The sequence below is a fragment of the Cajanus cajan genome, chromosome 5, assembly GCF_000230855.2.
Source record: "Cajanus cajan strain Asha chromosome 5, NIPB_CcT2T_4, whole genome shotgun sequence".
NCBI lineage: Eukaryota > Viridiplantae > Streptophyta > Magnoliopsida > Fabales > Fabaceae > Cajanus > Cajanus cajan.
Genome location: NC_138521.1, coordinates 27,138,058 through 27,161,038, shown reverse-complemented (window position 1 = coordinate 27,161,038; position 22,981 = coordinate 27,138,058). Strand labels below are relative to the sequence as shown.

Sequence of the window (22,981 nt, the reverse complement as noted above, 5' to 3'; positions counted from 1 at the left end):
AAAGTCCGACTGATGAAATACACTAGTTGTTGCTCTTCTCGGTTTTCTTGTATTAGCACAGCGCTAATTGAGCTGTCGGAAACCGCTAAGTATATAATCATGTCAATGTTGGCAACTGGTTTGGAAAGGACTGGGGGTGTACTAAGGCGCTCCTTGAAATGTTGGAATGATGTTTCACACTCCTGGGTCCATTGGAATCGCTCGGTCTTCTTGAGCAAGAGGAGGATGGGTCTAGCTATCTCAGCTAGGCAAGGAAGAAAGCGGGAGAGCGAAGTGAGCCGGCCTGCCAACTTCTGAACTTCTTTCAGGGTACTTGGGCTTTTCATGCTTAGAATGGCTTGGCACTTGTCAGGATTTGCTTCAATGCCGCGACTGGACAACATAAACCCTAAGAACTTGCCGCCTGAGACCCCGAATACGCACTTGTCGGGGTTGAGTCTCATTTGGTGGTGCCGAAGCGCGTGAAACACATCAGTCAAGTCCTGTGCGTGTACAGATACGCTACTTGACTTTACTACCATGTCATCAACGTACACCTCCATACATCGGCCAATGTGGTCACTGAAAATTTTGTTCATCAACCGTTGGTAAGTGGCTCCGGCATTTTTCAGGCCGAAGGGCATAACTCGGTAACAGTAATTGGCTGTTTCGGTGATGAACGCCGTTTTCTCTTCATCCTGAGGGTGCATTCGGATTTGGTTATATCCGGAATATGCGTCCAGGAATGACAGGAATTTGTGGCCAGATGCCCCATCGACGAGCCGATCAATGTTTGGTAGCGGATAGGCATCCTTCGGACAGGCTTTGTTCAAATTAGTGTAGTCAGTACACATGCGCCATTTCCCATTCGGTTTCTTGACCATTACTACATTAGCTAGCCAAGTTGAGTAGTGTACCTCCCGGATGAACTTGGCTTCTAGCAACTTACTCACTTCGGCCTCTATTGCCGCCTTGCTGTCCTCCCCAGCCTTTCGACGCCGTTGAGCGATCGGTCTTGCTTCTTTGCTTATGGACAATTTGTGACAGAGGAAACTAGGATCAATGCCGGGCATGTCGGAGGGATGCCAAGCAAATAGGTCACTATTTTTGAGGATCACTTGGCTGACAGCCAATTGTTCCCGCTCGGACAGGTTGGCTCCTATATAAGTGACTTGTGACTCCAACACCCCTACTTGAATCGGTTGCTTGTCATCAACAGGTTCGACTCTTTCGTCCTGATCGATCCGGGGATCAAGGTCCACAGTCGAATGATGGGACACCGAGTGAACCCCACTCGGCCTCCTAGGTACCTCGTCTTTTATTCTTGCCAGTCGCAAACTAGCGAAGTAACATTCCCGCGCCGTCTTTTGGTCGGCATGAACCGTGACGATTCGTCCTGACTCGGCCGGAAATTTCATGGCCAAATGAGGGGTAGATACGACTGCTCCGAGCTGATTCAGTGATGGTCGTCCAAGGAGAATGTTGTAAGATGTGCTGGCGTGTACCACCACATATTTAACTGAAACATCTCGGTATTCGGCGCCTTCAAATCCGAACCGAGTCGACAACTTGATGTATCCCTTGGTCTTGACCCGTTCGCCGGAGAACCCGACCAAGGGTTCATCATACGGAACTAGCTCGGACTCCGGGATGCCCAACTGCTTGAACGTATTCCAGTAGAGGATGTCGGCCGAACTTCCTTGGTCGACCAGCGTCTTGCATACGATACAATTGTGAATTTCGACGCTGATTACCATTGGATCATCCTAGTCCGGATCGATGCCTTTAAAATCAGCTTCTGTGAAAGTTATAGTGGGAAGGCGGCGACGAGCGGATTCGATGGCATGAACATGCCGGACAGCCCGCAGGTGTCTTTTTTGTGCAGATGAAGACGAGCCACCTCCAGCGAATCCCCCGGCAATGGTATTGATGACTCGCCGAGGCTGTGCCGAAGGCTCATCCTCTCTTCTATCTCTAGACCGACTACGTTCTCTACGAGAACGTGTTTCTGTCCTTTGTTCGAGTTGGTCGCGTCTCCGTGACCGGTCTTCGTATCTCGATCGGTTTGGACGCTCGACGAAACCTTGCAGCTGTCCCTGCTTGACTAAGTCTTCAATCTTATCCTTCAGAGCCAAACAATCGTCAGTTGAATGCCCACGGTTGCGATGATATCTGCATGACTTGGTTGTATCGGCCCGGGGAGGGGTTGATGCTCGTTTTGGGATGACCAGTATATCCGAGGCCAGTGCTTGTTCTAATACTGCTGACCGGCTAGTATTGAGGGGCGTGTATTGTGAGTACCTTGGTCCCCGAGGAGGCTTCTCGCGGGGAACCAACTCTTTCGGTCGACTCCGAAAACTCGGCTCGGCCAGCTTGTCAGGTTTTGTTGACACTTCTACTCGGGCTTGGTTCCGGAACTCGGCCAATTCCTCCATCTGCATGTACTTGTCAGCTCGCCGACGCAAATCATCCATGTCTGTAGGGGGTTTCTTACAAATGCTGTTGGCAAAAGGCCCTGGCTTCAAGGCAGTGGTAAGGTGGTGTAGAGCTACAGCAGGGTTTAAGTCTCGAATTTCGAGCGCCGCTTTGTTGAATCGGCTCATGAATGTCCGAAGAGATTCCTTCTTCTCCTGACGAATGCTGATTAGTGCCAACGAGGTCAATTGATGAGGCCGACTGGTAGCAAATTGAATTGTGAACTGGGAAGCCAACGTACTGAACGAATCGATCGAGTTGGCCGGAAGCCGAGTAAACCAACTCAGTGCTCGTCCCTTTAAGGATGTTGGGAAGATTCGGCATAGAGCAGCATCATCGTTTGTGCTTAGAGTAACTTGAGTCAAGAACACATCCATGTGTTCGTCTGGATCGGTAGTGCCATCATACTTGTCTATGGGCAAAGACTTCCAATGGTCAAGGAGTGCCATCTGCATGATGTTCGGGGTAAAAGGATGCCGATGTGCTCCGGCCGGCAAAGGCTGGATCGGTCGGCCGACCGAAGCATGCGCAGCTGGAGCGGCGACGGAGGTGTGGGGAAGAGAAGAGTGAGGGCCCTGGGAGTGGAACGACCCCTATGTGTGAGTTGTCTCAGATGGTTTCCATGTGGGATCCCGGTATTGATTTTTCAGCGCAGCATTCTCTTCTCTTAATGCAGCCATCTCGGCAGCATCTCTCTCTCGCTGTTGTTTCATGGCGATCATTTCTTCCTTCATCTGGCGCACCATATCGGTCAAGTTTGTCTCCTCAACCGTCTCGGCCCCGGACTGATGTTCGTCTTCAGACTGTTGCCCTTCAAAATTAGTATTCCTTGTCTTTACCATGATTCTTTTACTCGTAAACTTTCAGTGCTTCTGCAATGCTATCGGTTCGGCCCCACGGTGGGCGCCAACCTGCTTAAGGATACACTCGTAGTCTTCTTGGTAAGAAGGGCCGAACGGATACTTCAAACGGATTCTTCAGAGGGGGGAGGTACCTGCAAAAGGCACTCCAACGCTCAAGTCAGGATAAGCACGATATTCTAGGATAATTAATGAACAGTGACATACCTTGTTGTGTGTGACCTATTTATAGCATCTGACATGGGCCTGAGCGTGATGGGCCCTCTCAGATATTTACCAAATTAGGTAATACGGTACTAATTGGTTGTTAGGCTTTAATCATGTACTTACCTTTCTTAATTGTGATTACCGTTATGACTTGTTTAACTCTTCGGCAAGAGGCCGAGCCGACTATTCAATACTAGTCGGAACGGCAAATGACCGAGCCGTCTAGTCCGTATACGGCAGCTTGTATACTTTCCGGTACGATCTATGTCGGAACGGTACTTGACCGAGCCGACTCGATGAGTGATGATGGTCCATATTGGCATTAACCAGACTGATGTCGGTTCTCGACCTCATGCCGAGCCGACGTTGATGGTGATGCTTGTACGTGGCTTACTATGCATGAGTGTCTGACGAAATGGCACGTGTTGGCCCACGTGACCGATACGGTCTCTCCGGTACAAATACCAATCGTTTGACCCCAAAAAGCTTAGTGCTTAAGAAACAGTGTAGGATACTGCAATAGATTTACTCTAAACACGATTGGGCAACTGCCTTTGATCTATAACAGGGGTCTAAAAATAAAACATACAACTCTAATTTTTTTTTAATTTTTTTTTTTTATCTTTTTAATGTTAATTTTTTAGTTTTTCTTTTCCTGTTTAATCTTTAATTAATTAATTAATAAAAAAATTCTTTTTTTTAACAAATTAAACATTTAGTTTCTTAAAACATTAAATTTTTTTTATCATTTTCTAATTTTGTGATAACAAATACAAATATTTTTTTTTCTATATAAAAAATATATAACTTAAAAGAAGATTACTCTTTAAATGTACCGAATTATAAGAGTCCCTTATGGTAAATTGTATATTTTATTTTATAGGTCATGAAAAACATGAAATTTTTAGAAAACATATTTTAAAAAGTTAACATAAGAGTTCTTTTTTATAAAAAAAAATAAACATTTCTATAAGTAATTTTTGTAACTTTTTTTTTCTTCGAAAAAGAGGTATAACTCATTTACACTAGGTTGGCTCCAATAAAATTCTAGTGATATCTTCATTCTAGTAATTTTTTTCTAATAAAATTATCACATAAAAATTTGTTAAGTTCTTTATCAAAGGATATTTTTATAAACATGTGATCTCAACGAGTGACGTCAATCGTGGGTGAATAAAACTGTCCAACTAGCATTTTCAGAAAGATAACAAACATTAATTTTTAACTTTCACACACGACTCTTTTTCTTTATTTTTTCCTTTTTCAAACATAATATAATACTTTAATTTTATATATAATATTTAAAAATTAATAAAAATTTATCAAAATCTAGTAATATTTAATTAAGATTATCAAAATTTTTTAAAAGTATGACAAAATTTAATAATATTTAATTAAAATTTCTTTTCGCTTAAAAAAATTATTGATATTCAAAAACATAGATATTCTAATGAGTTATTTTTTATGATAAGTTTTGTGAATTTTTTTTATTACAATTTATATATAATTCACACATTCAACAATTCCATAAAAATCCTTTAGATTTCACATATAAAAAAAAAATTTCTCATTTATTTCTCCTCATTTTTTGTTTCTTACCTTTTTTTCTTCTCTCCTTTCTCTCTCTCTCTCATCTTCTCATTTCTCTCTGTTTATCCTCTCTATTTTTTCAATCTCATCTTTTTTTTTCCTCTCTCATTCTCCACCCACCGCTCTCTCTTCTCATGTCTTCTATATCTCATATTCTTTATTTTTTCTTTTTGTTCATTTATCTCATTTATTTGTTCCTTCTTTCTCTCTCTATTTTTTCTCCTATCTTTTTTTATTTATCAATATTTTTTGTTACATTTTTATATATCAATATTAATGTATAATTTATCAACTAGATAACTGCAAATCATCCTACCAACTTTCACCACCTTAGGAATGTAGTACATTGTCTAATCCCCTTTTAAGTTCGGAGGTTCCCATTGAAAAATCAAGTCATCAAAAGAGAAGTAGATCTGAGTGTAGAAAAAGTTCTAATTCAATAGGTACCAACAATCATGTCAAAGTTCTAGATATTTTTTTCTATTTGCATTCGGACTATTGCTGTTAATTTTGAAAGAAAATATCTAACATATTAGAGAAAGACAAAGAGAGAATGAAAGAAAATAATATTTAGGATGCTATAAAATAGATTCTAAATTTGGATAACAAAACTCGTTTTATAGTTATTGATTTTGCTTGATATTAAAGCAAAGAATAATGTGACACCCTTACTACCCCAACACATATATAAATGTTAATCATGTAAATAAACTAACGAATAAAATTTTCAACGTTGGTCAAAGGGTTCACATAAAACCTTCATATTTATTTATCAATAACCAACATAATAATTGAAAATAAAACTTGAGAGTTTACAAATTGGTTTTAAAAAAAATGTATAACTTTAAATACATATAAAAAATTTATCCTAGACTTCTCTGCCTCGATGTCACAATATCAGAGCACACCCACAACTCAACGGTTGGAATTCTAGGTGTCACTCAAAGTCGGATCTTCCTCACCTAAAACATCCACAAATCGTACGGTGAGAAAAGAAAACATCTACATATATAGCACATAAGAAAACACAACATATTATCTCATTATAACTTAATATTCATAAATATTTCAACATATCGTATTTCAATCAATCATGCATCGTCATTACGTCATAATTCTCAATCACACCAATCATCACAAATCTTGCACTTCACATTATGTCAAGGTCATGCTACCCATTTAACAATCCAAGGTCGTGATCACCCCTGATATAACACTGTGCCAAGGTCACGATTCCCCTGTAGCATATCTAGCCCAGGGTCGTGCTCACCCCCGACATGTTATTCAAGGTCACGATACCCACGTAACAATCCAAGGTCGTGCTCACCCTTGATATAACACTGTGCCAAGGTCACGTTACCCCTAACCCAAGGTCGTGCTCACCCCTGACATGTTAACCAAGGTCACGATACCCATGTAACAATCACGGGTCGTGCTCACCCCTGGTCATAGGTGTGAAGAACCACAATCACATCTCATTCACATTCCACACATCATCTCATAGTTCAATTCCATACACACATCAGATAAGTCCAAAATAATGGGTTTCATACACCTCAAGCAATTCAAATCTAAATCATCAATTTTTATCAAGTAATAGAACAATAACATTCATAAATTAATATAATAATCAATGGAATTATCAAATTAATATAATTTTAACATAAACAGTAAAACCCCCAATTGTTCCAAAACCTAGCTCACAAGCACTTTTCTACAATTTCGTTCTCTCTCCCATATCATCATTCTTACAAATTATTAGCATATTTCTAATCCTCAATACATATACAGTCTAATGGGATCATCAATTTCTCAAATAGAAATAATTATAAAATTACCCATAATCCTACGGGATTCCTCCTTTACCCAATTTCCTCATGTAACTCTACACATAAATAATTCCCTTTTCCCCCGTACCTAGATAAAAGTAGTTGAAACTAAAACAGAGATCTCATTGGTCTCCTTCTCTGAGTGGCCCTCGATCTTCAAAGAGTGTAGAAGGAAAAGAAGAGAATGTAGAAGAAAGAATTCAGAACTAAAAAGTGTGATTTTTGGAGTGGTAGAGCGCTCTATTTATAGGCATTAGGCATCGTCGGAACGAACCGTTTTGGACTCTGACGACATGTGTAAAATTCACATCCAGAGCGGCCTGTTCTCAAACTAGAACGACCCGTTCTGGGGTTGCACTTAACCCACAACGGCCATATCTCGAATGGCCCATTCTCAATTAGGGTTTTAGGCATTTTTGGTGATTTGGAACGCCCCGTTCCCTTCTAAAATTTGTCAATAATTTTTGTATTTTGGAACAGCCCAATCCAGTTTGGGAACGACCCGTTCTGGGATACAAAATTACTCATTTTAGTAGTTTGGAACGACCCGTTCCAATTTGGGAACGGCCTGTTCTGGGATACTAATGACCCCTATTGGGCCTTTGGGCCCTTAAACAATCTGTGAAAATTGGGCTGTTACAATTCTCCCCTCCTTTTAGAAATTTTGTCCCCGAAATTCATCTGAAAACAGAAATAGGTAGGCTCCTCGCATCTTGTTTTCTAATTCCCATACAACCTCACTACCTTACTCATGTACATCTCTAACAATCTCACCAAGGAATATATATTATCTACGAGGGTAAGGCAAGTAAACTTGGTGAGTCTAACCACTATAACCCAAAAAGAATCAAATTTCGTAATCATCTTAGGCAAGCCTACAACCAAGGTTTATCTACACACCATCTCACTTCCAAAATGGGACGTCTAAAGGCTGCAAAAGTCCTAAATACTTCTAGCATACTAAACATGAGTACACAAATTTCTCTACTCCTCTCTTCACCTTAGGCCACTACGCTTCCGCTGCGCCACTCTGATACATCTTAGTAGCTCCTAAATGAATGTTAAGAGTACTCTTATGTCCTTCCTCTAAGATCATCTTCCTTAATTTAGGGGTTACTAGGCACATAGATCCTATCATTAAACCCCGAAACACCATCAACTTCCACTCGTAAAGGGTTACCCATACCCCTACCAATACTCTCCACTTGGTTCACTAAGAAAGGATCTAATGTTGAGATTCATGGTGGTGAATCAACTTACCTCTAGAGATTAAAGGTTTTGATGATAACAAGTGTGTGGAACAAAGCTGACCAAGGACATCAACAACTTAGAAGTCAAAAACAAAGTCAAAGAAAAGTGTGGCTATTATGTTATGTAATAGGAGTAGCTTATGAATTATTTTGTTGAGCTTATTTTTTGTGTGTATGATTTGTGCATGAGCTAATCTTTATCTAATCTGATTAGGAGTGTGAATGATGATGATTTTAAAAGGTTAAGAAGTTATTTTGAGACTTAAAATAGAGTTTTGAAAACTAACTCAAAATAATCGATTATCATTAAATATAATCGATTATTCCAAAAACAGATAAAAAGGATACCTTGTTGCAATAATCGATTATTTGTGAAATAATCGATTATCCCAGAAATGCCTCTCTGGAATAATTGATTATCTTGCAAAATAATTGATTAAATTGTTCTTGGTTGATTTCTAGAAATCATGAAGAACAAAATAATCGATTATTCTTTAAAATAATCGATTATCTAGTTGTGAAAAACTTATAAATAGTTTGAACATTTTGAAACTTCAGAACAGAGATAGAATTGAGAATCAAAATTAGAAAAACGTGTTTGTGAAGTCTTTGTGACATTCTTGGAGAGTTTTCTTTGTGAAACCAAGAAGAAAAGTGTTTTTGAAATGCTTTGAGAAAAGATCATCATCATCATCACATTCTTGAAAAAGAGACAGATTAAGATTTGCTTCTGAATTCCAGGTAAATTCATTCCTTAATTCTTTGTGAATATTTGTAAAATCTTGAGTAGGTTTCTCAAGTGGTAAGGAATTTTTGTAGTGGGTTTCTACAAGGGGTGCTTTCTTGAGGTCAAAAAAGTGGTTATCTTGAATGTAGGAGTATATGCATGTGTGGTATGCATGTAAAACTTCTTCATTAAGATAGTGGAACAAATCTTGATCAGGTTATGATTGAGGACTGGATGTAGGTCACATGTGGAGTGGCTGAACCAGGATAAAAGACTTGTGCAATCTTCTCTTATCCTTATCTTTTACTTTGTGTAATATCTTGGTTGTATGTAAAAGAGATCATTCTTGATTAACATTTTTGCATGAGCAATATTGATCCGAACTGAATCAAAGTATTGCATATTGATTGTACGTAACTTTGAATCTCATTAACGATTAATCAAGAAAGCATATAAGATTCATTCTTCATTAACAAGTTTTTAAGAAACTTCTTTGAAAATTCATAATTAGAAAAGTTTGTATTGAAATAAAGATCCTAAAACTCTAATAATTTTTTAAAGTGTCATAGAATCCAATTCACCCCCCTCTTGGATTGGGCCATTCTTTTCTAACAATTGGCATCTAGAGCAAGGTTCTTGAGAGTTATTCAAGATTTCAAAAATGGCCAGTAGCAACCTACCTTATGGTGAGGGTGTGTCTATTCATAGACCTCCTGTTTTCAATGGTGAAAACTATGTCTACTGGAAAATTAGGATGAGAATTTTCATTGAAGCAATTGACATTGCTGTGTGGGATGCAATTGAAAATGGACCCTATATCCCTATGACCAAAGATGATGATGAGAAGAGAGAAAAACATTGGAGTGAGTGGAGTGATGATGAAAGAAAAAGAGCCCAATATGACTATAGAGCTAAAAACATCATTACATATGCATTGTCTATTGATGAATTTTTCAGAATATCACAATACAAATCTGCTAAAGAAATGTGGGATACTTTGCAAGTCACTCATGAAGGAACAAGTGATGTAAAGAGATCTAGAAAGCATACTCTCATAAGAGAATATGAATTGTTGAGAATGAACAATGGTGAATCAATTTATGACTTTCAAAAGAAATTTACACACTTGATAAATCACCTTGTTGATCTTGGCAGGAAATTTGAAAAAGAAGAGTTGAACTTGAAAGTGCTGCAATGCTTGGACAGATCATGGCAAGCAAATGTGATTGCCATAGAAGAATCAAAGGACTTGACTTCATTAACCCTTGCTACTCTCTTTGGGAAGCTAAGAGAGCATGAGCAAAAGCTGCATATATTTGAGGAAAATGAACAGCAGGACAAAAAGGGCAAGGGAGTGTCACTAAAGGCCTTGAAATCAGCCAAAGGCAAAGAGGTGTGTGAAGAATCAAGCTCCGAAGATTCCAAAATAGAGAACTTCAACTTGTTGGTGAAGAAGTTCAGAAAATTCCTAAGGAAAAAGAAGAATTCCCCCTACAAGTTCAACAAAAAGAGTAACAAGAAAGAGGAAGCAAGCACATCCTCCTACAATTACTTTGAGTGTGGGAAACCAGGACATATAAAAGTTGAATGTCCAAACCTCTTGAAGAAGCAACAAGAGGAAAAGAAAATAAAGAAAAATGGCAAATGGAAGAGAGCCTACGTTGCTTGGGAAGACAATGACTCAAGCACAACAAGTGATGAATTTGAATTTGAAGAGAACAATTTGTGTCTGATGGTTGGAGCTGACCAAGACACAATAGTAAGTGATTCTGACCTTGAGTCTAATCTGGACTATGATCAACTCCAAGAAGCTTTCATACAAATTCATAAAGAGGCTGTGAAATTAGATGCCTTAAATTCAAAGCTTAAAAACAAGCTGACATGGTATGAAAATGCTTTAATTAAAGTTGAACAAGAGCTTGAGGATTTGAAAAATGAGCATGAAAATCTTCAAACTATTTTCAACTTTAGTGAAGCTCATTGTGAAACCTCCTCTTCCTCAAAAGGTGTTTGTGAAAATTGCAAGAATTTTGAAAAAGAAAATGCTGATTTAAAAATCACTCTTGCAAAGTTCACAAATGGAAATGCAAATTTGAATATTCTTTTGGGAAAATAAAGAAATACTTTTGATAGGAGTGGACTTGGTTTTAATCAAAGCATAAGCATGCCATTAAAATCAAAGAAAGGAGTTTTTAAGAAAAACCAAGATTTTAGAAAATTTAAAAGCAATTTCACTAGACAAACAACTTGTTATTATTGTTGTAAGAAAGGTCACACAATAAGGAATTGATACTCTAGGAAATATGGAGTTCCAAATGGAGAAATGGTATGGATTAAAAAGAGCCAAAGGCTGAGAACTAACCATCAAGGACCCTTCACATGGGTACCTAAATCATTTTTCTGATCTTTGGTGTAGGAATGCTTGAGGGCCAAGAGCTTACTATGGTATCTTGATAGTGGCTGCTCAAGGCATATGACTGGAGATCCTTCTAAATTCTCAAGTCTAAAATTGAAGAATGAAGGATATGTTACTTATGATGACAACAACAAAGGGAGAATTCTTGGTCATGGTAATATTGGTAACTCCTCCTCCCAAACATTGATTGAAAATGTATTGCTTGTTGAAGGGCTGAAACATAATTTGCTGAGTATAAGTCAACTTAGTGATAAAGGCTTTAAAATTGAATTTGATAACACTTGTTGCTTGATATGTGATAAAAAGACAAAAGAAATCAGATTCATTGGAAAAAGGAATTGACAATATATACATGCTTGACTTAGAACACTCAATAGCGATTTCTAATACTAAGTGCTTAATAACCAAAGAAGAAAACATTTGGCTGTGGCATAGGAGAGTTGCACATATTCACATGGATCACTTAAATAAACTGAGTAGGAAGGAATTAGTAATAGGATTACCTAAACTCAAGTTTATCAAGGACAAACTATGTGATGCTTGTCAAAAGGGAAAGCAAGTGAAGGCTAGCTTTAAAAGCAAAAATCATATTTCCACTACTAGACCTTTGCAATTAATTCACATGGATTTATTTGGTCTTTCAAGAACCATGAGTCTAGGTGGGAACTACTATGGGTTAGTTATTGTAGATGACTACTCAAGATTCACATGGGTTATGTTTCTTGTAAATAAAAATGATGCTTTTAATGCCTTTAGAAAATTTTCCAAGCTTGTTCAAAATGAAAAGAATTCAAACATTACCTCTATAAGAAGTGACCATGGAGGTGAATTCCAAAACTTTTTGTTCCAAAAATTCTGTGAGGAATATGGTATAAACCATAATTTTTCAGCACCTAGGACACCTCAACAAAATGGGGTTGTTGAGAGGAAAAATAGGTCTCTTGAGGAACTAGCTAGGACTATGTTGAATGAGACAAAATTGCCAAAATATTTTTGGGCTGATGCTATTAACACAGCTTGTCATGTGTTAAACAAAGTTCTGATCCGGCCCATACTAAAGAAAACACCCTATGGAATTTATAATGGAAGGAAGCCTAACATTTCATACTTTAGAGTGTTTGGGTGTAAATGCTTTGTGCTGAACAATGGGAAAGAGAAACTTGGAAATTTTGATGCAAAGGCTGATGAGGCAATCTTTTTAGGATATTCTACAAATAGCAAAGCCTATAGAATCTATAACAAGAGAACTCTAGTTGTTGAAGAATCAGTTCATGTTGTGTTTGATGAGACTAACAAACAAGAGACAAAGCAAACTGAAATAGAAGACTTGACTGATTTGCTTGATCAACCTCTATTGGAGAGTGAACCTAATGAAAAGCCTAAAGAGAGTGAACCAAATGAAAACACTAAGGATACATGTGAACAATTGCCTAAGGAATGGAAAACTTCTAGGGACATATCAATGGATAATATAATTGGAAATACTGGTAAGGGAGTGTCAACTAGAAGTGCCATTAAGAATATTTGCAATACTATGGCTTATGTGTCACAAGTTGAACCTAAGAGTATTGATGAAGCACTAAAAGATGAACATTGGTTAATGGCCATGCAAAAGGAACTAAATCAGTTTGAAAGAAATGAAGTATGAGATTTAGTGCCATTACCAACTGATTATCCAATTATAGGAACCAAGTGGGTTTTTAGAAATAAGCTTGATGAATCAGGAGTTATTATAAGAAATAAGGCAAGGCTAGTGGCTAAGGAGTATAATCAAGAAGAGGGAATTGATTATGATGATACTTTTGCCCCTGTAGCAAGGATAGAAGCCATTAGATTACTTCTTGCTTATTCTTCTATAATGAATTTCAAGCTTTATCAAATGGATGTGAAAATTGCTTTTCTCAATGGGTTGATACAAGAAGAAGTGTATGTGGAGCAACCACCAGGTTTTGTTGATTTTAAGAATCCTAATCATTTTTTCAAACTCAAAAAGGCACTCTATGGCTTGAAGCAAGCTCCAAGATCATGGTATGACAGGTTGAGCAAATTTTTTATTGAGAATGACTATATAAGAGGGAAAGTAGATAATACATTGTTTGTGAAGAAATTTAAAAATGATACAATGTATGTTCAAATCTATGTGGATGATATTGTATTTGGATCTACTAATGTCTCTCTATGCAAAGAATTTTCTAAGACCATGCAAGGAGAATTTGAAATGTCAATGATGGGGGAGCTTACATTCTTCTTGGGGTTGCAAATCAAACAAATGAGTGATGGAATCTTCATAAGTCAAAGCAAGTATTCCAATGAACTATTGAAAAAGTTTGGTATGGAAGGGTGTAAGGAGGCTGCAACACCAATATCAAACACATGCAATCTTGACTTGGATGAGAAAGGCATTGCTGTTGATAACTCAAAGTATAGAGGTATCATTGGATCACTCTTATATTTGACAGCTAGTAGGCCTGATATAATGTTTGATGTGTGCTTGTGTGCAAGATTTCAGACAAATCCAAAAGAATCTCACATGAAATGTGTAAAGAGAATTCTTAAATATCTGAAAGGTACAACTAATGTAGGTTTGTGGTATCCAAAAGGAGTCTCACTAAGTCTGATAGGCTACTCAGATTTAGACTATGCTGGGTGTAGACTTGATAGAAAAAGCACAAGTGGTACTTGTCACCTACTAGGAAGTGTACTTGTCTCATGGCATAGCAAAAAGCAAGCTTGTGTTGCTTTAAGTACAGCTGAGGCTGAATATATAGCTGCTGGGAGTTATTGTGCTCAAATTCTTTGGATGAAACAACAACTAAGAGACTATGGAACTGGGCTGAATAAAATACCTCTGAGATGTGACAATACATGTGCAATAAATTTGACCAAAAACCCAATTTTGCACTCTAGGACAAAACACATAGAGATAAGACACCACTTTTTGAGAGATCATGTTCAAAGAAATGATTGTGTTGTAGAGTTTGTCGAAACTAATAAGCAATTAGCTGACATATTTACAAAACCTCTACCAAGGGAAAAATTTAATCAATTAAGAATTGAACTAGGAATAGTCAATGAATCTTGTTTGAATTGATTGTGATTTGAGATTGATTGTGTGATTGATTGGTTAATAACTGTGTGAAACATTGATGTTAAAACATAAAAAAGTGTGTTTAAGAGTTGAATTAGATTTGGAATGGTTTGAGAAGTTAGATTTTAAGAGAAGCAAAACTTCTCTTGAATAATCGATTATTTTAAAATTTAATCGATTATTTTAAGTGAGCCCATAAAAATAATCGATTATTTGGGTAATAATCGATTATCTGGGAGAAGAAGAATTCCAAGAGCCTCTGTAATAATCGATTATTTGGGGGCAATAATCGATTATCTGGGAAGAAGAATATGAAAAGCCTCTGGAATAATCTATTATCTTGGAAATAATCGATTATCTAGGCAAAGTTGAGAAAAACAACCCTCTGGAATAATCGATTATTCCAAAAATAATCGATTATTTAGTGCAGAAAGGGTTTTTAAAGGTTTTTACTGATACAAATAATCGATTATTTGTATGGATAATCGATTATTTGCGCGAATTTTGCTTTTCTAGAAGGATTTTGAACGGTTTTATTCGCGCCAAACCCTTAACTTCCATTTATTCTTCAGTTGAGTAACCTCTCCCCACTTAGAAACGTGCTAGGGCTTTAAGAACCTCCAAACCCTCTCATTTTTCCATACATTCTCTCAACTCTCAAACCCTAACCTCTTCATCTTTCTCATTCTCTTCACCTCTACTAAAACCCAACCATGGATTCTTCCTCCAAAAGACCAAAGAAGCTAGAAGTGAGGGGGAGCAAGCATCCTCTGCCCTCAGAGCAACTCATTTCCAAATGGTTTGCGGATGAAAAAACTCAGGAGTATTACTTCAAATGGTATGTAGGTCGGAGAATCATCCCTCCCAAGACCTTGAACTAGATTGGTTCAAGAACGAAGGGTTCAGCTTTCCTACTCTGCTAGAGCACCAAGAACTTGGGAAGTTTTTGGAACTGGAAGGACCCTACTACCCTGAGATGATAAGGCTGTTTCTCTGCTTTGCTAGAAGCAATGAAGGGATAATGCAATCGATTGTGAAGGGCAAGCTGATAAAGCTTGATGGTCCAACCTTGAAGGAAGCTGCCAGGCTAAGTGGCAATGGGAGTACCAAACCCCAACCCTTCAACTTTGGTGATTTTGAGGAGCTAACAACCTTCAGAGACTATCAGAGAAATCTGGAGAACACCAACTACAACAAATTTCTGGCGGGAGGTATGAAGAAAAATTCCCGTTTAATTTCTTTCATTATTTCCTGGATGCTTAAACCGCGTTTGCATAACCATGCTCAAATGTTAAGGGATGACATTTTGCTGATGCATGTTATCAAAAAGAAAATCAAGATTGATTGGGTATCTGTGGTGAACGATTGTATGTGGAAGGCCAGAAGGAAAGAGGATGGACCAATTCCTTACGCCTTATTACTGTCTAGAATTTTTGAAAAAGTAGGTGATAGACCATGGGCCAAGGGCCCAGTTACCAGAGCTATGGCTAGAAGAATACAAGAAGAGTTGGACCTCTTGAAGACTAGTGGGCTTGTCAAGCCCAAGGTATTCTTCACTTGGACTACTCTATCATAAAGAGAAGGCCTAGTTCTACTTGTGAATATTGTATAGTTTGTACACAGTCTTTTGTATAGGTTATTTTTGCCTTTGTATTTGTGAGGCACTTTACTTGCTTTTTCTAATGTTTGTATATTGATTTTAAGGTAGATTACTTGGAGAGTTTAACTCCATTTAACCTTCCTAGTTGATACATTCATTTTGTATTTTTTCAGTAGGAAAAAGGGGTGGCATTTAGCAATGCTTGAGGGTGTAACTAGTAATTGAGCCAGGACTGGGCCTAGGCAAAATTTTACATATTGGACTCATTTTTCTCCTAATTTTTCATAGATTTGATTTAGCTAGGTCTCATCATCATTTGATGAATCTAACTAAACCAAATCAAATATTTTTGAATTAAATCAAGTGAGCAAATTGAGTACTTGGCCGCCTAGCTTCATAGTCTCTCTTTGGCCGAATTTCAAGTCACCTTCTTCAAGTTTAGTAGCTTCTCCTCCAAGTTTCTAAACCTTGGTAGGTTTGGCTGACCTTACCATGGTTCTTAAGTGAACCATGGTCAAGGTTAGCTTCTCCTACAAGTTTTAGAAACCATGGATGGTTAGCTACACCTTACCATGGTTCCTATTGAACCATGGTTAAGGTTAGCTTCTCCTAGATGTTACCTCTCCCTATATATTTGTAAATCCCTCTCTTGTAATCACTTTTGGACCTTTATGAGAAAAATAATTTAGAATTCTCTCTCATTTTTCAAGAGTCAAATCCGTGAGAACCTAGTCTTAGTTTCTCCCTCAAGGTTCCTTCCCCTAGAAGCTTGGTTCCTCAAGCTTCTTCACTTCTCCAAGAGGTGACCGAACCTCTCTAGGTGCTTCTCCTCCATTGGAGATTGCTTCATGGAGCTTCAAGTGTTTTTGAAGGTTTAATCTCAAGAGTATTTCGGTCCTTGCATGGAAAGCTTGGAAGAACATTCATCTTCTCCAAGTGCTTCCATCAGCAGGGGTAGATTTGACAGGGGAGAAGAAGATTATTCTCCATGCTTCTAATAAGATTGAGAAATCTTCCTTGCATCACATGGGGATGCTAAAACAGGAAGATAAGTGGGTATTCAAAGGAGATGTCCCTCCAACCCCTGAACCGACAACTGATGAGGATGGCGTTCCATCTCATGATGAAGATCAGCCACCACAGGTCGAAGTCGAACCTGATAGAGAGCAAGAGGCGGAGCCTAAACCATTCTCTCCATTCGAGCAAATTATGATTAATAAGCTTGATGCTGTTATGGAGATGTCTAGGAGGCACGAGTCACTATTTTCGGGTATTCTTGATCGGTTTGATAACCTTGATCATGAGATAGGCCGAATTAAGGCTCAGCTTGGGATGCCTGAAGACTCGGAGTGATTAGTGTTCTGTTTATTTTTTTATTAGGAAGTTTAAATTTCTGGTTTTTAAATTTCAATTTCGATTGGGTTGTAATAGCCTTAATTTCTGAACAATTTTATTGCTTTAATCTGTTGAACAATTTGATTTCTGTTGGAATTTGAAGTTTAATTGCTGGTATATTGTGTTTGAATGATTCTGGTTTGGTTGATTGGTGGTGCAATGTTCTGTTTTGAACATTGATATGTGGTTCTTTGATATTTGGTTGGCATATTTGATAATGATTTTGGACTCTGAATTGTGATAATGAATTGTATCTTGTGATTTTGGCTGACCAATTAATGTTTTTGTTGCTGATTTGATGCTTATGGCTTGGATAGTATGATTCAAGTTCACAAATTTTTTTTTGGCTGACCAATACCTCTGTTATGTTAAATCATTTTTGTGGTATTGTTTTGAGTAACTAAGGAGTATGCATGAAGCTTATACTTGTGTATTCTGGACATACAAATATTGGTTTGTTTTTGATGATGTCCAAAGGAGGAGAAAGGTTTTGTGAGTTTGTTTTGCAGGTTTTGAAGTGTTGTGTAATAAGGCAAAACAAAATGGACAAAATGGCTTAGCTTAGCTTGGTTTATCATCATCAAAAAGGGGGAGATTGTTGAGATTCATGGTGGTGAATCAACTTACCTCTGGAGATTAAAGGTTTTGATGATAACAAGTGTGTGGAACAAAGCTGACCAAGGATATCAACAACTTAGAAGTCAAAAATAAAGTCAAAGAAAAGTGTGGCTATTATGTTATGTAATAGGAGTAGCTTATGAATTGTTTTGTTGAGCTTATTTTTTGTGTGTATGCTTTGTGCATGAGCTAATCTTTATCTAATCTGATTAGGAGTGTGTATGATGATGAGTTTAAAAGGTTAAGAAGTTATTTTGAGACTTAAAATAGAGTTTTAAAAACTAACTCAAAATAATCGATTATCATTAAATATAATCGATTATTCCAGCAACAGGTAAAAAGGATACCTTGCTGCAATAATCGATTATTTGTGAAATAATCGATTATCCCAGAAATGACTCTCTGGAATAATCGATTATCTTGCAAAATAATTGATTAAATTATTCTTGGTTGATTTCCAGAAATCATGAAGAACAAAATAATCGATTATTCTTTAAAATAATCGATTATCTGGTTCTGAAAAACTTATAAATAGTTTGAACATTTTGAAACTTCAGAACAGAGATAGAATTGAGAATCAAAATTAGAAAAACGTGTTTGTGAAGTCTTTGTGACGTTCTTGGAGAGTTTTCTTTGTGAATCCAAGAAGAAAAACGTTTTTGAAATGCTTTGAGAAAAGATCATCATCATCATCACATTCTTGAAAAAGAGACAGATTAAGATTTGCTTCTAAATTCCAGGTGAATTCCTTCCTTAATTCTTTGTGAATATTTGTAAAATCTTGAGTAGGTTTCTCAAGTGGTAAGGAATTCTTGTAGTGGGTTTCTACAGGGGTGCTTTCTTGAGGTCAAGAAAGTGGTTATCTTGAATGTAGGAGTATATGCATGTGTGGTGTGCTTGTAAAACTTCTTCATTAAGATAGTGGAACAAATCTTGATCAGGTTATGATTGAGGACTGGATGTAGGTCACATGTGGAGTGGCTGAACCAGGATAAAAGACTTATGCAATCTTCTCTTTCCCTTATCTTTTACTTTGTGTAATATCTTGGTTGTATGTAAAAGAGATCATTCTTGATTAACATGTTTGCATGAGCAATATTGATCTGAACTGAATCAAAGTATTGCATATTGATTGTATGTAACTTTGAATCTCATTAACGATTAATCAAGAAAGCATATAGGATTCATTCTTCATTAAAAGTTTTTAAGAAACTTCTTTGAAAATTCATAATTAGAAAATTTTGTATTGAAATAAAGATCCTAAAACTCTAATAATTTTTTAAAGTGTCATAGAATCCAATTCACCCCCCCTCTTAGATTGGGCCATTCTTTTCTAACATCTAACTCCTAGACTTCTCTAATCTTGTCCACTAGTCACTTTCGACATACTCAATTCAATGCTTCTAAGGGTGAGCTCACACATCACGCTTAAGTTTCTAACTCTTTAGTCAAATCCAACCCTTAAATCATCAAAGATGGTAGGTGAATGGTCATCCTACTCAAGGCATCTGCCACAATATTAGCTTTTCTTCTATGACCCTCTTTAAAGATCAAACACCTAAACATAAGTTCACTAGGTACACATACTCGATCTCAAAGTCATACCACTTCATCTATACCCAAGGCAAACTCTTATCCATTATCTTGTCCTATAGCCTCATATCTTATCACCAAAATGAATCAACTAATTATGTTCCTCCAATTTTCCTTTAACAATCCACTAGTTACTCGAGTCATACTCAGTCTCACACTACTAAGGGTAACTTCATAAGTCAAGCTTAAATCCCTAATTTGAACTAAAAGATCCATCTCTCTAATCATAAGGAAAGACAAATATAAAGGTCTTATACTCAAAGCATCAGTCACCAAATTGGCTTTACCTGGATAACAACTAAGATTAAAATCCTAGTCATTATGAAATTTCAACTATCTCCATTGACCAAAAGATATTTAAGCCTCTAATGATCACTAAATACTTCAAGCTTAGAATCATGCAGGTAGTGTCTTCAAATTTTACTGTAAATATCATAACCGCTAACTCAAGGTCATGGGTAAGGTAATTCCTCTCATGAATTTTCAATTTCAAGAAACATAAGCTACTACCTTTCCTTCTTGTATCAACACTCCACTTAATCCCATCTTAGAAGCATCACTATATACCACAAAAGTCTTACTACAACTCGGTAGTATTAACACTAGTCAATCTTTCCTTAAAAGTTTGGAACCTACTCTCACATTTGCCATCCCTCACAAGGCAACTCCTTCCTAGTCAATCTAGTCAAAGGTAATGCTATCTTAGAAATTTACTCAATAAATCTCCTTTAATAATAAGCTAATCCAAGAAAACTCATAATCTCACTAACTGACTTTGGTATCTCCCACTTAAGCACGATTTCTACCTTAAGTAGATCTACATTATACCTCTACTAGAAATTATAGGGCCTAGAAAACTCACCTCATACAATCAAAAATCACACTTAGATAAATTAGCGTAAAGTTGTCTTGGATACATCTTCATCCTCATCTCCAATATGATGATATCACACCCTTAGGTCAATCTTACTAAACACATAAACACTCGCTAATTGATCCATAAGGTCATCTATCCTCATATCAACATACGTGCATATCAAATCATATTAGAATACCTACTTTAAACCTTCATGTATACCATCCCTGAGCATGTACGAATGAATCACCGTTTACACCATATAGCATGTACATGAACCAACCTTACCACATAGCATCATACCATCTTAAACAACCTCTCAATGACAACACCTCAAAACATCATATCCAAATCAGTTTTTATCCTTGCTATGCCTAACAACTCAAAAACATCATGACAGCATATTCCTCTCTTCAACAAATGTCAAAGCAAATGACACACAAAGAGTTATACTCATCCCAATGATCTCAAACCTATCTCAAAAGAAAGATAAGAGAATAAGCTACAACTCTTATGAAGACATAAGATTCTAAAAAGATCATCTTCTTAGCTAAAAATTCAAAAACCATAACAAATATATTCAGCGTTTACAATTAGACTTTTGATCACCAAAGCAGTTATAACTAGAGTTCTAGACCTCCGTTTTACCTGATTCCAGTTCCATTAGAAAGATAACATCCAAGGCTACAACTTTTATGAAGACCACAAAATCTAATTGGTCAATATAACACTTGTACTGGCACAATAAAATTGTAGTGCAAACATCCCCTACACCAGACAACAATAGTGTATCCACATATAAGGCCACGGAAATACCTCAATCATTCCAAACTCACACCTCAAAATCATATCCAAGCTTCCCACTATAGACACCCAATTTCGTCCGGGGGGCACACAAACAAAGAAATGAACCTCCGTTATGAAGGAAAGGAGCTTCCGAAGCAGGCAAATAACAAAACAGGACATCAGAAGGCCTAAAGGCCAAATAGGGTGTTTTTAGTAGCTCGGAACGGGCTGTTCCAAGATCGGAACGGCCCGTTCCAAAGTCAGAACGGGCTGTTCCAAGATCGGAACGGCCCGTTCCAAAGTCAGAACAGGCTGTTCCAAGATCGGAACGGCCCGTTCCAAAGTCAGAACGGGCCGTTCCAAAATCAGAACGGGCCGTTCTGAACCCCGGAACGGGCCGTTCCAATATCAGAACGGGACGTTCCAATATAACTAAAAACACCTAAAAAGGCTTGCATGGAACGGGCCGTTCCAATACCAGAACGGGCCATTCCAAACAAGGCAAATTTGGAACGGGACGTTCTGGAAAGGCGAAATTCGTGTTTTTTTCTACTCTGGAACGGGCCGTTCCGTTTTCAGAACGGGCCGTTCCAGGGTACAAAATTTACACATAATAATTGGGCCAGAACGGGCCGTTCCGAAACCGGAACAGGCCGTTTTGGCCCACTGCTGATCCCTATAAATTGAAGCCTTGGGCACAGTTCTCCGGGCGGCCAGAGAAAATTTTGAATAAGACTCCTTTGAGCACGAAAATTCTCTATCTCTCTCCCTTCTATTATATTTTTTGAGATTTGTGTCGCATCTCTATATTCTCTCTCCCTCCTATTGTATTTCTTGAGATTTGTGAGGCACACTGTAGTGTGAAAGGTCGCCACAAAGCACCTTTTTCATATTTGAAGATTCAATAACGCTTGTTCAAGAGGTATTTCAACTAATCTTCGTCTCTTCCTTTTATTTCTTATCTTTATCTCTTTTTTTATAATAAACGTCATAATGTAGATATTTTAGGGTTAATCGCTTAATTTATATTTTAAGCATGTAAATAAATATTAATAAAGGGGATTCAATATTTAATTTATTAATTCTTATAATGTTAACTTCATCATAGGGTACCAATTGAGGGCGCTGTACGGGTGCTTAATACCTTCCCTACACGTAACCGACCCCCGAACCCAATTCTGGTTATCAAGGCCAAAGTTGGATCTTTAAAAAATCTTTTCTTTTTCCAATGTTTTGAGTAAAATATTGGTGGCGACTCCATGAACTTATTTTCAAAAACCATTAATTAAGGATTAGTCTGGTGTCCGGGCATTCCTTAATTAATGAGACTTTTAAAAGGATGTCTAAACCATACGTCGCGAGATCGGAAATTTTCGGGTTGCGATAGATGGCGACTCCGCTGGGGAAGTTTTAAGAGGGTCAGGCCCAATAAATGATGAAGTTAGTAAAATAGGAATAATAATTTAAATATTTTTTCCCCTTTACTTTGTTTTTTTATTTGTTTTGCTTGCATATCTGTTTGCTTGTTTAAATTCTGCACCTGTTTGAATTAAATTGTACACAATCCTTTGCACACAACAGTTCCCCCTACACCTGGGGGCATGAGGGTATTAAACATAGGGAGTGGTTGACGTACGACCGGCCCATGTTTGGCCTTGGAGCCTGCGAGCCTTGTCGGAAATCACACTCAAGGTGATAACCGGTTACTCTAG

At 37.4% G+C, this 22,981-nt stretch overlaps 1 protein-coding gene across 1 annotated transcript; it reads right to left on the bottom strand.

Moving 5' to 3' along the window:
* Positions 1-1,745: 1,745 nt before the first annotated feature.
* Positions 1,746-2,909, bottom strand: LOC145957938 (uncharacterized). The gene has a single exon (XM_083074370.1). It carries the CDS (start codon positions 2,907-2,909, stop codon positions 1,746-1,748), a length of 1,164 nt encoding a protein of 387 aa, XP_082930496.1.
* Positions 2,910-22,981: the final 20,072 nt, after the last annotated feature.